Raw genomic sequence first — 13,518 nt, 5'->3', positions numbered from 1 at the left:
ATGGAGGAAGATAATTTCCTCTCTCTTTTTATTTTCTTGCTTCTTCTTGTATCACCTTGCCTGCTCAGCCTGACCAGCACAAGATTTAATTAAGCCTAATATGAAATAAAGCTTAAGCCTGAGACTTATAACTGGTTTTGAGATGTTTTATCGCATTATTTTTGCCCATGTCCTTCATCTTCAAAATGATTATAAACTGTTCAGGAGGCCCAGATCTAAAAGGATCAATTTAGAAGTCTGAATTATTTTGTGGATCTGGGCAGAACTGCTTGTTGCAGGTAAAGTAGATGTAACTGTCTAACGTACTCAGTCTGCTGTACGTGTACAGCTCTGTATGTGTGTGTGTGTGTGTGCGTGTGTGTGTAGATGAGTGAGCATAGGCATTTTGGAAATGTAATCAGGGTGTTGCTCAGTGAAGTAGAAATCTCAGTTAATGTCATTCTTAATTCTGTTGCAGAGGGAAGAGCCAGCTCTGCAGTTTAACTCAGGTACTCTCACTCTGAGTAGGAAGGCCAAAAACAGTCCAGATCCTACTATTTATCCAGTTCTTGAATGGAATGACATAAAATTTCAAGATGTGATTGGGGAAGGTAACTTTGGGCAAGTCTTGAAAGCACGCATTAAGAAAGATGGCTTACGCATGGATGCTGCAATAAAAAGGATGAAAGGTAGTAAAGACCAGGGATTCTGTGACTAAAGAGTTTTCTTGATTGTGTATTTCAAATGTTTCTCTGTCATACAAAATGCTTAGCAGCCCTCTTTTAAAGCTAAAATAAATATTCAAAGTTGCTAATTAAATTGTATCAGGTGTCACTAGGCCAAGATTTGTCAGTGACTGTATTTCTGATGGGTAAAGTTGGTTTCCATTTCTCCTCAGTGGTTGATACCATTAACTATCGTGTATTTTTCAATTCATAGACCTTTTCAATTCATGAGCTTCACATGAGTTCATCTGCAAGGCAAGATGCATTGGATATACAGGAGCAGAGAGCATCTCTTGGGGCACAGCATTAGTTCATCTTGTTCAGTATAGCTGTTCAGACACAACTGCACCTAAGCATTCATATAAGCACACACCATGGGCATCATTACCTTTCTTTTTCTTCACTGGGTATGACAGCTACATTCCAGGCAGAGCTACAATGTGTACAATACTGCAAGAACGTACATGTTTTATTGTAATTCAGCAGGTCATTATCTAGGCAAATTGAAAAACACTTTTAAGTGTGACGATTAATTTAAAAATAGCCAATGTCTGCATATCGGCAGAAGTAATCAACAGCACACATATGGAAGGATTTTTAAGCAGCTCCTTTTCATAAGACCTGCTACAATATTTTACGCTGTCAGGTAAGAAGGAGAGTGATAGGGTGTGTTAAGATACTTCCTTTCTCTGCAGATAGCTTCTAGGGACACTTGTTTCTCACAATTTTTTTCCTCTGATTGAAAAATCCTGGTTTTTTCTGTAAATACTAATGTATCTTACAGTTTTTCTCTTTCTACTGGAGTTGAAACAGTAATAACCCAAGCAACATGGAGTCTTCATAATTAAAAAAATGCATTGTTATAAACTCAGTTACAACTAAAACATAAATGTGTGCTTTTTTGATTTTCAGAGTATGCCTCAAAAGATGATCACAGAGATTTTGCTGGAGAACTTGAAGTTCTTTGTAAACTTGGTCACCATCCCAACATCATAAATCTTTTGGGAGCATGTGAACATAGAGGTAAGATGCTATCGAATGCATGTACTTTAAAAATTAGTTTAAAAAACCCCTCTCACAATATAGCCCACACAGTCCAGAGAAACACTAGCAGGCCCCTGTGCAACATTTGTTAAAAGGTCAGATAAACTTGTGTTTAGATCTACAAGCCCCCATTAATACTCCAGAAATTATGTTCAACATTAGCTCTAAATTCTCCTCTACTCCTAGAAATTAGCCTGTTTGACATTTCACTCCAGTGTTTATTTCCTTTTTTCACTCAAGGTAGTGTAAATTTCCCAAAATTACAATTGACCATCTCTTACTTTGTGATATGCTCACTATCTGATGTTTTGTTAGGATATCTTTACCTTGCTATTGAATATGCTCCCCATGGAAACCTACTGGACTTCCTTCGGAAAAGCAGAGTACTAGAGACAGACCCAGCATTTGCTATTGCCAACAGTACTGCATCTACACTTTCCTCTCAGCAACTTCTGCATTTTGCAGCAGATGTTGCCAGAGGGATGGACTACTTGAGCCAGAAACAGGTCAGTCTTCAACTCTCTATGCACTGAAAGCATGGAAAATACTTTTCCAGGGAATATGCCCTTTAATTACATTAATTTTTAATTTTACCTTCTATAGCACACACTGAATGAGATTTATTTTGTTGTCTCTATTTAAACTTATCAAATATTATGTCATGGAGAATCATGGAAGAGGCATTAAAACTTAAAACAACATGGTATTTAACTGCTTTCATTTTCAGATAAAGTTTAAATGTTCTTGGTAGTGACATACCAAGCCACTTTCTTTGTTTTATGTTCTTATTCCAAAAGGTTGCAATTTTCAATATAGCAGTAAATGAATACATGTAAAACTCAATTATACTGATTCCCTTATTTTGTTACATTATTACATTATTATTATTACTATTATTATTATTGTTATTACTATTACTATTAGTATTATTGTTATCATTATCATCATCATCATTATTTTAGTTTATTCATCGAGATTTGGCAGCAAGAAACATCTTGGTTGGAGAAAATTATGTTGCAAAAATAGCTGACTTTGGCTTATCAAGAGGTCAGGAAGTTTACGTTAAGAAGACCATGGTAAGGATCAAAACAAATTGATACAGACTGTTTTCTTAATTTTGCTTTCTTATTTCTTAATCTGTGTTTTCATATGAAGAAAAACACAAATTTATGGGTATTATAGAATTGATTATTTAAATTTTATTAATTACCATGTAAAATATGCATGCTTATTAATATACATATAAATACATCTACTTGAAAATAAATCCTATACCATGTCTATAATATAAAATGTAATTTAAAATTATTTATATGAATATCAATGACAGTAAAATAGATGAGTCAAGCTGGTCTAATTCTATTGAACAAGGCCAAAATTAGCAAGAAGGTAACCAGACGTACATCAGGATGTGTCCAGAACTAGTGCTTTGGAAGATCTGAAAGAAGGTATGTAATAAGCATCATGTAGCTAAAGACCAGAAATAGCACTGTGTTGTCAAGGCAACATGATGGCCAGAGGCATCATCTGAGGTATTATTTACATTTCATCTTGATGCTGATTGGATAATTCTTTTATTAGCTTTCATGTGAACTGTTCCTTTGGGAAGCAAATCATATAATCATAGGATCATGGAATGATTTGTTTGGAAAGGTACCTTCAACACCATCTAGTTCCAACCCCACCTTTCACTACACTAGGTTACTCAGAGCCCCATCCAACTTGGCCTTGAACACTCCCACATCCACAGCTTCTCTGGGAAACCTGTTCCAGTGTCTTACCACTCTCAAAATACAGAATTTCTTCTGTAAAACTGCTCAAGTTTAGTAAGTTTATTTACTTGATAAAGTTTACTTGCATAAAGTCAGTTTTCACTAAGGCAACACAGAATGACTGTTGGCATACAAACTGCAATATTGCTATACCAGCAAGTGAAAAATAAACTTTCATTAAATAATTTCTAGGGACGGCTTCCAGTGCGATGGATGGCAATTGAATCTTTGAATTACAGTGTTTACACCACAAATAGTGATGTGTAAGTATGTGTTCAAGTGGCATTAAAAAAAAATATATATTTTTCCATAAGAAGGAAAGTTTGAGAACTAGCATGAGACATCCACACTTAAAATACTCAGTAGTAATGTCACCATAAGTAAGCAATGGAAGCAAAAAATAAAACCCATAACAAAAAAGTTACTTTTATTTCTTCCTCAGAGTCTGATCAAGTTCTGTGTTCACAAACTACTTGGATGTGCCCTGCTACTTTAGCTGTACTTCTTATTCAAAATTTGAGTCCTGATGAATATCTGGGAAATCCAGAAGAAATTTGTATTTTATTTAGGAAATTAGAAATTGTATTTGGAAAAGAAATTCTGTCATTTCAGTATTTGCTGAAAGCTCACAATCTGATAAAGGTCTTTGGTTGACTCAGAATGAATTAATTTTGCTAATTTTCCTGTTTTCTGATTCTACAAGCCCCATCATTATACAACACTTTATAAAAAATACAGAAAAACATCACACTTCCCTGTGTTCCCTGAATACTAGTAAAACTACTTACCATTTTAAAATATTAATTCTTGTTGCACTTCATAATATCCCTTTGTTGCAGATGGTCATATGGTGTCCTCTTATGGGAAATTGTTAGTTTAGGTAAGTACCTGAATTTTGTACTGCACAAATAAACAATCTGCAACAAGGCAGTTCTATTCACTCAGTCTTTTAAAAAATATTGTTTCACAACAGATTTCAATTTTCTTTCTGTTTTATTCTGCTACATTTTATTTAGGTTCAGTATGCTTGGAAATGCAGTTGTCAAATTTTCAATCCAGGTACCACTTTAAATAAGAAAGAACCATAATGACAGCATAAGGGTTTTCCTTACGCTGTAAAACCCAGGCCATACCTAAATATAAATTCCAGGATATCATATGATATATAGACTTAGTACAATATGTTTTGAGTTTGAAGGGTGGCTTTTCCTCAGCCTTCCTGCATTTCAAATCAAGACTTATATTTTAATGACATTGCAGGGTGGGGAAGTAATCACCTCCTACTCCAAATATTAATGAAGAAAACTTTTGATCATTAACCTTCAAATAAAATTTAGAGTTCATTTCTGCAGATACCACTACCCATCATGATTGTGATACAGCCTTGCACCACTCAAAATCACTGTGTTACACCTCTCTTGTGATTTGCCCTGGAGATGTGCCCATGGTCTGCTGGCCAGGAGAGGCCACTGACTGAGGCGCACATTGCCAAATGGACTCTGAATTTCTGATTTGTTCCTGGCTTTCTTTACTAAATGAGTTTGCACTAGATATGGATGCAGCGTGGAAAATCAAGAGTCCAAGCAACCAAATACCTACAGAAAGGGGCAAAACCAGCTGAGAGTAAGAGCTCCATGAGTCCATAACAGATCTTATCATTATGATGCTAATGAAGGAATGACTTGCCCAGTGACGTCAACGCTATTGAAAAAATATTTTGAATACTATCAGATCCTGGCCCTCAGACTTGTAGAGAAAATTAGGCCAGCCACACAGATGAGAAAATTGACGCTTAATTTTACTTTTCTCCTCCATATTGTGCATCAAGCAGTAAGGAAGCATCACAATAAAAATGTAGCTTCAAAATACCTCCTAATTTTGGATTAATTTAGCTGTTACTATGTTAGTAATTTCAATTTCTACTATGAAATTAAACTTTCTTTTTTATTAAAAACTGCTTCTATTCATGACAATGGTTAAACTTTAGGTGGAACACCATATTGTGGAATGACATGTGCAGAACTATACGAAAAACTCCCTCAAGGGTACCGACTGGAGAAGCCTCTCAACTGTGACGATGAAGTGTGAGTATTGCCTCAGAAAAAAACCAAAAAAGAAATAGAATAACAGCAACCTCAGCTATAGAAAATAGAAGATTTCTACAAGAAACTGGCAAGCTTTTTTTTTTTTACTGGAAAATTTTAAAACTACATTAAAGATTAAAAAAGCACACAAAACATAAAAACTACATTAAAAAAATTTAAAAGGGCATAAGTCCTTTTGTATACAACATACAATGTTAATTTGCCATGAATACTTTCCCAGGCTCTCTGTTCCAGCCAGTTATCCTGTTCTTTACATAAAACACTAGGGTTTTAGCTCAAAGAGAGCTTTTTGATTATTCCAGAGTAAAAGAAAGTGCTTTTGTGACAGCAACCAACTATGGAAAATGTAACTTCAGCTATGTAGAAAACCATTTCCCTCTGAAAAGTGGAATGTGCACAATCTTTAAATTATCAAATATTTGTAACTTTAACCTTTGTATCTAAACTATCAAATGCTGGTGTTGGATTTTTAAAGGTATGACCTAATGAGACAGTGCTGGAAAGAAAAACCATATGAAAGACCATCATTTGCTCAGATACTGGTGTCACTGAACAGGATGTTAGAAGACAGGAAGGTAAGAATAAAACTCTATTTTATGTAAATATATATACTTACATTTATATAAATAATTAGGCTATGCATAATTTCAATATTATTTAGAGTTCTTGAGGTAATGCACCTTGCATCACATTTTCTCTGCTTATTTCCTTTCCAGACCTATGTGAATACTACGCTATATGAGAAATTTACTTATGCAGGCATTGATTGCTCCGCTGAAGAAGCTGCTTAAGACAGAAAAAAATCTTCATTCATCAATGATGTATTACAGAAAACCAAAATTCAATTTGCTGGAGCCCAAAATGTGATTTGCTGTGTAGAACTGTGTATAGCTCTAACAATATATAATACAGCAATACTGTTTCACCACAGTTATGCGTGTGTATATCACACAGTGATATACACCTCTGCCTTCACAGGCTGTAGAAGTGTATATACTGTCCAAAGCCGGTATAGACTAAAGTCATGAAATCTGCTGTTTCCTTCACAGGGTATTCTTTTTTCCTAGATATATGTAGATATAATGTCTACATAAATATTGTAATGCGTTAGGTATTGACATCTTAGAGGGTTTTTCATATTTTCCAAGAGCTACTCATAGCAAAGTGGTAACTTACTGCAGTATTCCATATACATTTCATTGTGTTTGAAACAAAAATACTGGGCAGTTGCAGTGCAACAATGTTAATCTTAATCCAGTGTGCTCAAAAAAGACAATTAAGACAGACTCCTGTTTGAATGCAAAAGTCAGCTAATAGAAGTAATCTAGTCAAAAGCTCTGTCGTAAGATAAAAGGCATTCTATTGTTCTTTCATTGCCTAGCATGACTATCAGTTTTTGCCCATATACAAAGTATACATATATTTTGAAGTGTTTAATGTTATCAGAGGCAGCCATACAGCAATACTCATGAAGCACAGTGTTGAGGAGCATACTACATATCGTAAAACACATTTTTACAACTCGCCTGGATATACATGAGACTTATTCAATTTGTATGTCATTTAACAATTTCAATGCATAATTATAAATTACTACCTGTTATATGCAAGTAGGGCTTACTTACTTTTGTTTATTTTACCCTTTCATTCTGTAGTATGGTATGGCCTCTTACAAAATGTCATACTCAAATGCTTCAAAATAGTGGTATTTGTCCTGCCAGAAAGGTCCCAATCCTTACGTAAGACAAATAACGGCAGGATTGGTTTGAACTTCTGGTGTCAAGCGAAGCACAAAGGTTTTGGTGGATTTACCCTATCCAAATTTCACATAGTAGCCAACTTCATGTTTTGCACATATGTCCCCCTCTTGCCCTTGACTTACCGGCTCACAACTGTCCATCAGACCACAAAGATGTCCCAGTTGGGTGCAACATGTCATCCCCTCAGACTTGGAGAAAGATGCTTGAGAGAGTGCAAGATTTCTCTTTCTGATTCTTTGTGGATGGCTATGTGATTGGTTACAAAGTGGGGGTATCACAGCAGAATGTAGAGTAACATTAATGACATACACCAGACTGACTCAAATAGAATATTCCCTATTAAAATGGAATAGGCCAACAAACAAGGGTGCTGAGATGACTTGTGTGGCCTTGAGATAGGCAGAACTTGCACTGTAAACCAGGTGCTAGATGTAAACTAGGAGTTTATTGTTGGGGATTAAAATAAGTTTACTTATAGAATATTAAAAATTATCTGTGTAGGTATAAGTTTAATTGTAACTTGCTTTCACCTCAGCATGAGAGGGCCCTGCTCAAAACTTAACGTAGGTGAACTTTAAATGAACCCTTATCATAATGGCTAAGCAGGGGAGAAAACAGAGAAAGACTAGTTATCTTCAGATAAGAGCTGAGACCCTGGAGGGTCCCAAGACTGCCTCAAGCTGGAATATAAGAGCAGTTAATGGCACACGAACCTCATGGAGAATCCAATGAGGTGTTAGAAGACCCCAGACCATAAATCACCATAGGACTAAGAGGCTCATGCAGGGCACACGACAAGTGCGTGAAGGTCGGGTGTACAGACTGTAAGGGTATAAAGGCCCAGGAATTTCTTTGGTCAGGGTCCCTCCCTGGTGGCACCCAGCTCAAACTGAAATAAACCAACTCTGCCTTAGAATCCAGGGTCCGATCTCTTCTTTCAAGTTTACACAGAGCAAAGAGATTCACTGGACCAAAGCGCAGCTCCAAAAATAAAAAGAAATTCCACCATATTTTTCAAAAGAGACTACTTAGCCAGTGGTTTCTGAAGCATGAGCATTGCAATTTGCAGTTGAAGTACATTCTTACCAATCAGTGAGGTGACTGGTATGAATGTACCTCCAAGGGTGTTTTCTAGACTTTCAGGCAAATGTGGCTAAAACCACCTGCTGGAACTGCTCCAATTTCTGTACAGAATTTTTCAGAGGTACAAAGAGATTCTCATCTCATGCTCTCACACATTTCTAACAAGCAGACACAAATGACTATTTTGCTACTTGATGTGAACATCTCCATCTGTGGCAATTTTTTACCTGGAACATTATATCACATAATTAAAGCATCAGATGTCATTCATCAACTCAATAGCTCTTAATACTGCCTGCATTTTAAGTGCTTAAGTCTCACTGTAAATTGTCCTGAAGGACAATTAGGTCTCCTTATAAATATTCTTCTTATATTCTTTTATATTGTAGCATGTAACAATTTTCTACATTTCTTCCCTGGACATATATGTAGGGAACTGGCTGTAATGGATGTAAAGAAAGCAAGACAAAACAGTTTAAACAGAATGTGGAACTTAGTAAATGGTGGTGGCCGGAAACCACTCATGCAAAATGGACAAGCCCCATCAGAAATGGGAGATGTGAGGCAGAGACTAGTTAGACAGGCTACAGGAAGGAGGGCGTAGGGAAACAGAAACCACAGCTGTTCCAATATTTGGAACCATCATTCCCTGTTGTCTCACTTTTTAACAAGTTTTTCTGTCCTTTATAAAAAGAAATTCCTCAGGATAAATGGCAACTTATCAAACCTGGTCAGCTGAGAGGCTTTTTCCCCTGCTGCTGTAATGAAGGCCAATTTAGCAGCATTACCTAACACAGAGATACAGAGTGGTGCCTAATGAATTGATTTTGTACCACTTAATCTCAAAGATGAAAACTCTCAGCTCACACAGATGGAGGAGACTTGTGTATTCCCTATTTGCTGTGTTGATGCACACTTGGCTGGCACAGCTTTCCCTGGGTGAGCAATAACAAGCAAGGACAGTTCCCTCCCAGTCGTGCAGCCCAGAGATCTGTAGGGCACCAACGGCACCCGGCTTCGTAAGTGACCAGTTCTGCTGGAATGGAAACCAACCACCAAATCCTCGCTGACCGCAGCAGCAGCAGTGCCTGCATCTGATCCCCAGGTCTGGGGCTGGGCTGGACAAAGGACACACACGGCACATTGCCCCTGCAGAATGTGACTCTGGAAACAAGTACCTGCCACTGTCTCTTGTTATTTGCGCTAGGGTCACACCAGCCTGAGGCACTGGGCAGCCCTCAGTGCCACCTGGGGCAGCAGATGACAGGCCCTGGCCTCTGCCACCAAACAGAGGGGAGAATTCACTCTCCAGACCGACCTTCCAGATGGAAAAGGTTGACATATGAGGCTCTCCTGCACATTAGCTGCGCCAGTTACACAGCCCTGGGAAGCAGCCGCCGAGCACTGGGACAACAGAAGGAACAGAAAGAGGGACAAAACCAATCAAGCACAAAGGCTTTTCATAATTGCTGAGCCCCAGATGGTCCCCAAGCGTGGTGCCACCCACCAGTCCTTATCTGATGACAAAGAGCCAGTCCAGCGGGTGCTGTCCCTCCTTGGCCAGGCAAAACCCAGGCTCTTTGCTCTCACCTCTCCTGTAGTGGCAGCAGACATGCCCACCTTCTTTGGTTCCACTTGCAGAGCCTTGTATCTATTCACCATGGCCACCTGGGAAGTGGGAGCAGTCACAGGGGAGATGTGCCATCTGCACCAGGTGGGAACCAAGGCCTCTGTGTGCACAGATGAAAACCTGTGTCCCCACAGGATGTTTTGGCTGCCCTGCTCCTCATTGCCTTTTGGCTGGAAATGCAATTGTGTTTTCTTCCTCATCCAGAAGTCCTCGCCCGGGCAAAGCTGGGGCAGTGTGCTGTATTCCAAAGGCAGTCTATGTTGGAGTTGATTAAGGAAGGAGACTGTTCCAAATTCCAAGCCACACCAGAACAGCCACAGGAGGAACTTTCCATCTTTAAGAAAGAATGGACAATTCAGAAGTGAACATAGGGCACTGTTCCCTGGGTGAAAAGGAAGGGAATCTTTCTACCTTTTGAAGGTTTCTAGAATTTTTATTCTGTATCTGGCTCTGAGCTGGCATTGGAGAAAGTAATCCTGAAGCGCTCCTGTTCATGTGCTCCATCTCCTTGATTGCTTGGCTTTCCTTCAGTTTCCTGCCTTTTAATTTGAAAAGCACCTCAAGTAGAGATTTACATGGTGGGGACCCATATGATCTGTAGAAGGAATAGTAGAAGTGATACCAGTCATGAAAACACCACCAGTATGAAACCAGCCCCACAGCCAAACAATCTCTCTGAAGTGTTTTGTCTCCAAACGCAGTCTAAAGGCAATGTAGGAGGCCAACTAGTCTGATCAATATGGCCAGACCAGCACACACATGTTGACTCAGTCATTGGCTAGGTTGCAGCATTCTGCTGCTCAGGAAGCAATCCCTGCTTTTGCCTTCACTGCACAGGGAAGCTCAGGCAAAGCCCACCCACACCCAACTGCCCTCAAAGGCAGAAGGAGTGCCCCAAAATCAGTCCCTGGCTGCCTCCAAGCACAACAATGGCTTCTGTAGGGAGTCCAAAATGTCTCCCTGACACCAAAGTCAGGAGGAAGATGTGCTACAGCTCATGCTGAGGCACACACACAGTCCATATCCCCAGAAACATTCAAGGTCAGGTTGGCTGGATCTCTGAGCAACCTGATCTACTTGAAGAAGTCCCTGATCACTGCAGGGATGGTTGGAGTTTGTGACCTTTAAAGTATCTTCCAACCTAAACCATTGTAATAGTCTACTTTATTTTTGTTTGAAAAGCTATGAGATCAGAGATTAATATGAGTGGGGGCCATCTGATGCTTTGGAGTTTAGTGGATGGGCAGTTGTTTTATTTGCAGCCTCTTTGCATTTTGCCTCCAAAAGATCCTTGGTAAACCCTCACCTACCCTTGTCCATGTGCAAACAGCAGTTCAGAAAGTTGTGGAACACAAGGATCAGTTGCTTCTGCATCTTTGCTATTTCTTCCCTAGCTTTGAGACTCAGTGACTAGAGAAAAAGCAAACTTGAGATTCTACCTGCTTTTTTCATATCCATCTATGCTCAACTAGACCCTGTATTTTAAGCTCCAGTCTGCAGTGTCAGTTTCTTCCCTTGCAGAGGCCTAGAGGGGATTTTTCTACACCAAAAACTGACTCCAATGCAGACACAGCTATTCAACATCCAAAGGATCTTTTCTGATTTTATTGGCTGACCTAGTTAGTAGGAGCTACACCATCAAAAGCACATTTTTCTTCTTTGAGGAGTGACACCAGCTTTACAGCTATTTTAAACCCTGAATTTGGTTCACTATGCTGTTTCCAAGAATTGTTATTAAAAATGCATCTCTGCAGTGCTCACTGGCCCCTGAAGTACAGCGTCCATTTTCTGGCACTGAGCTTAACAAAAATATCTTCCTCATATCTTTATATTCCTCATAAAAATCATAATCACATGAAAAAAGTGAAACCCATCAGCTGGTTCCTCAGATAAAGAAACAAAGATATTTGGAACTTCATGTTCATTGCAGACTCAATTGTATGCACAAATGTAATGAGATGAAAAAGCAAAACTGGGCAGATTGCAGTCACCTGCAACTATGTGTTTCAGTAGCCTCCAAATTCTAGATAAGCCTCATTTACATACACTTTTCATCCTCACCTATTTTTTTTGCTTGACTAAGCTACAATTCTTTCAACCATCTTAGTGATTACAAAGTTTTTTGTTTAAAGATATAATTATTTCTAACCTTAAAAAAAATTTAAGATAATGCAGAGTGTAGACTTTAAGTTATTTTTGCTGCGGTTAACATTAAATGAGCTACCTGGGAAATATATCCTATTTGTAGTCTGTAACAGTCTGCCAAACTGACTAAGTGACCACCCCTGTGCCGGTACACTTTAAAGAAATTTTAAGGCTGGAGAATGTTTCTAGCTTAGCTGAAGTGAAAAAAGAGCAAATTCAGATCTGAAGCTACATGGCTCCCTCTGCTGACTAGAGAAAGACAAGTCAGATTTTTAAAATATAAACTAAAAAAAAAAAAAAAGAGAGTTGCAGAACAAAAATATGAATAAAATCCAGCAGCTGAGAAACAACATAATTATATTGGGACTATAGAGAGTTATAGTTTTTAAATATTTATTTAATCAGCACTTTCATTAGCTGAATTACTTATGTGTATAAAGTGAGTTGACTCACTTTATACACATAAGCAAGACTTTAGAAGTTGACAGAATAATGCAAAGACGAGAAGGAGGAGCGTTTCTGGTGTGGCACACTTGGATCCAGTCTGCAGCCCTTGTAAATTCAGTAAAATGGCTTTTGACTCAGTGAAATGGACTATGATCCTACGGCCATCTCCATTCCCAGAGATATTCACTTTTGGTTGTAACAGTCACTACTCCTCCAAATTTTACACTAGGGTATGAGCACTTGAACTCTTCCTGGTGGAAAATGTAACATCTTTTTTATCATTGGAGGTGAGCGCATGTCTGTCTGGAGGAACAGAAGGCTGCTACCTCTGACTGAGGTAGACTGAATTCAAGCGTTAAATCCCTTGCTCCAAAGGAGAGGAATGGCACAGAGGCACCTGGCATGCAGTCATCCCCTCCACAACCATTCCAGGCAGTGCACAGACCTGCGCAAGGAATTCAAGCTAAGATTAGGCATAGTGTATGTGACACTAAAGATTTGGGTTCATATTCAAAGCAGTCTGGGAATGACTGATTGACTAATGAATGAATAGGGGTATAAAGCAATGTTAAAGAGCTGCCAGGGAGTTTGTACTGCAAGACATGAGAAAATGGGATTTTGAGCTGAGAGGCTAGCAAAACTAGACACATGGTAAATGCAAGCTGTGGAAAAGAACCCCCACAACATGACACTGAAGTTATCCAGATTGGTTATGGGTATATTTTGCTTCCATACAGTGAAAATTAAGATATATATGTGCGCATCTGAATTGCACAGATAATCTATAAAAGGTTTAATTTCAGGCTACTAGTTCTTAGCTGTTTTGCA

General features: G+C 38.6%; 1 protein-coding gene across 2 annotated transcripts in view; it reads left to right on the top strand.

Annotated features, from left to right (window-relative positions):
* TEK (TEK receptor tyrosine kinase) overlaps nucleotides 1-8,642 on the top strand; it is a 39,159-nt gene extending 30,517 nt beyond the window's left edge. For both annotated transcript variants that reach the window (XM_030969102.1, XM_030969101.1), the window contains 9 exons: nucleotides 458-668; nucleotides 1,617-1,727; nucleotides 2,064-2,254; nucleotides 2,711-2,824; nucleotides 3,713-3,783; nucleotides 4,360-4,400; nucleotides 5,508-5,604; nucleotides 6,101-6,200; nucleotides 6,342-8,642. In XM_030969102.1, the coding sequence (XP_030824962.1) occupies nucleotides 458-668; nucleotides 1,617-1,727; nucleotides 2,064-2,254; nucleotides 2,711-2,824; nucleotides 3,713-3,783; nucleotides 4,360-4,400; nucleotides 5,508-5,604; nucleotides 6,101-6,200; nucleotides 6,342-6,416 (1,011 nt within the window). In that variant the 3' untranslated portion in view covers nucleotides 6,417-8,642. The remainder of the gene's footprint in view (nucleotides 1-457; nucleotides 669-1,616; nucleotides 1,728-2,063; nucleotides 2,255-2,710; nucleotides 2,825-3,712; nucleotides 3,784-4,359; nucleotides 4,401-5,507; nucleotides 5,605-6,100; nucleotides 6,201-6,341) is intronic.
* Nucleotides 8,643-13,518: the final 4,876 nt, after the last annotated feature.

This window comes from Camarhynchus parvulus, chromosome Z (genome assembly GCF_901933205.1).
Source record: "Camarhynchus parvulus chromosome Z, STF_HiC, whole genome shotgun sequence".
Taxonomy (NCBI): Eukaryota; Metazoa; Chordata; class Aves; order Passeriformes; family Thraupidae; genus Camarhynchus; species Camarhynchus parvulus.
This window is presented reverse-complemented; position numbering and strand designations above follow the sequence as displayed.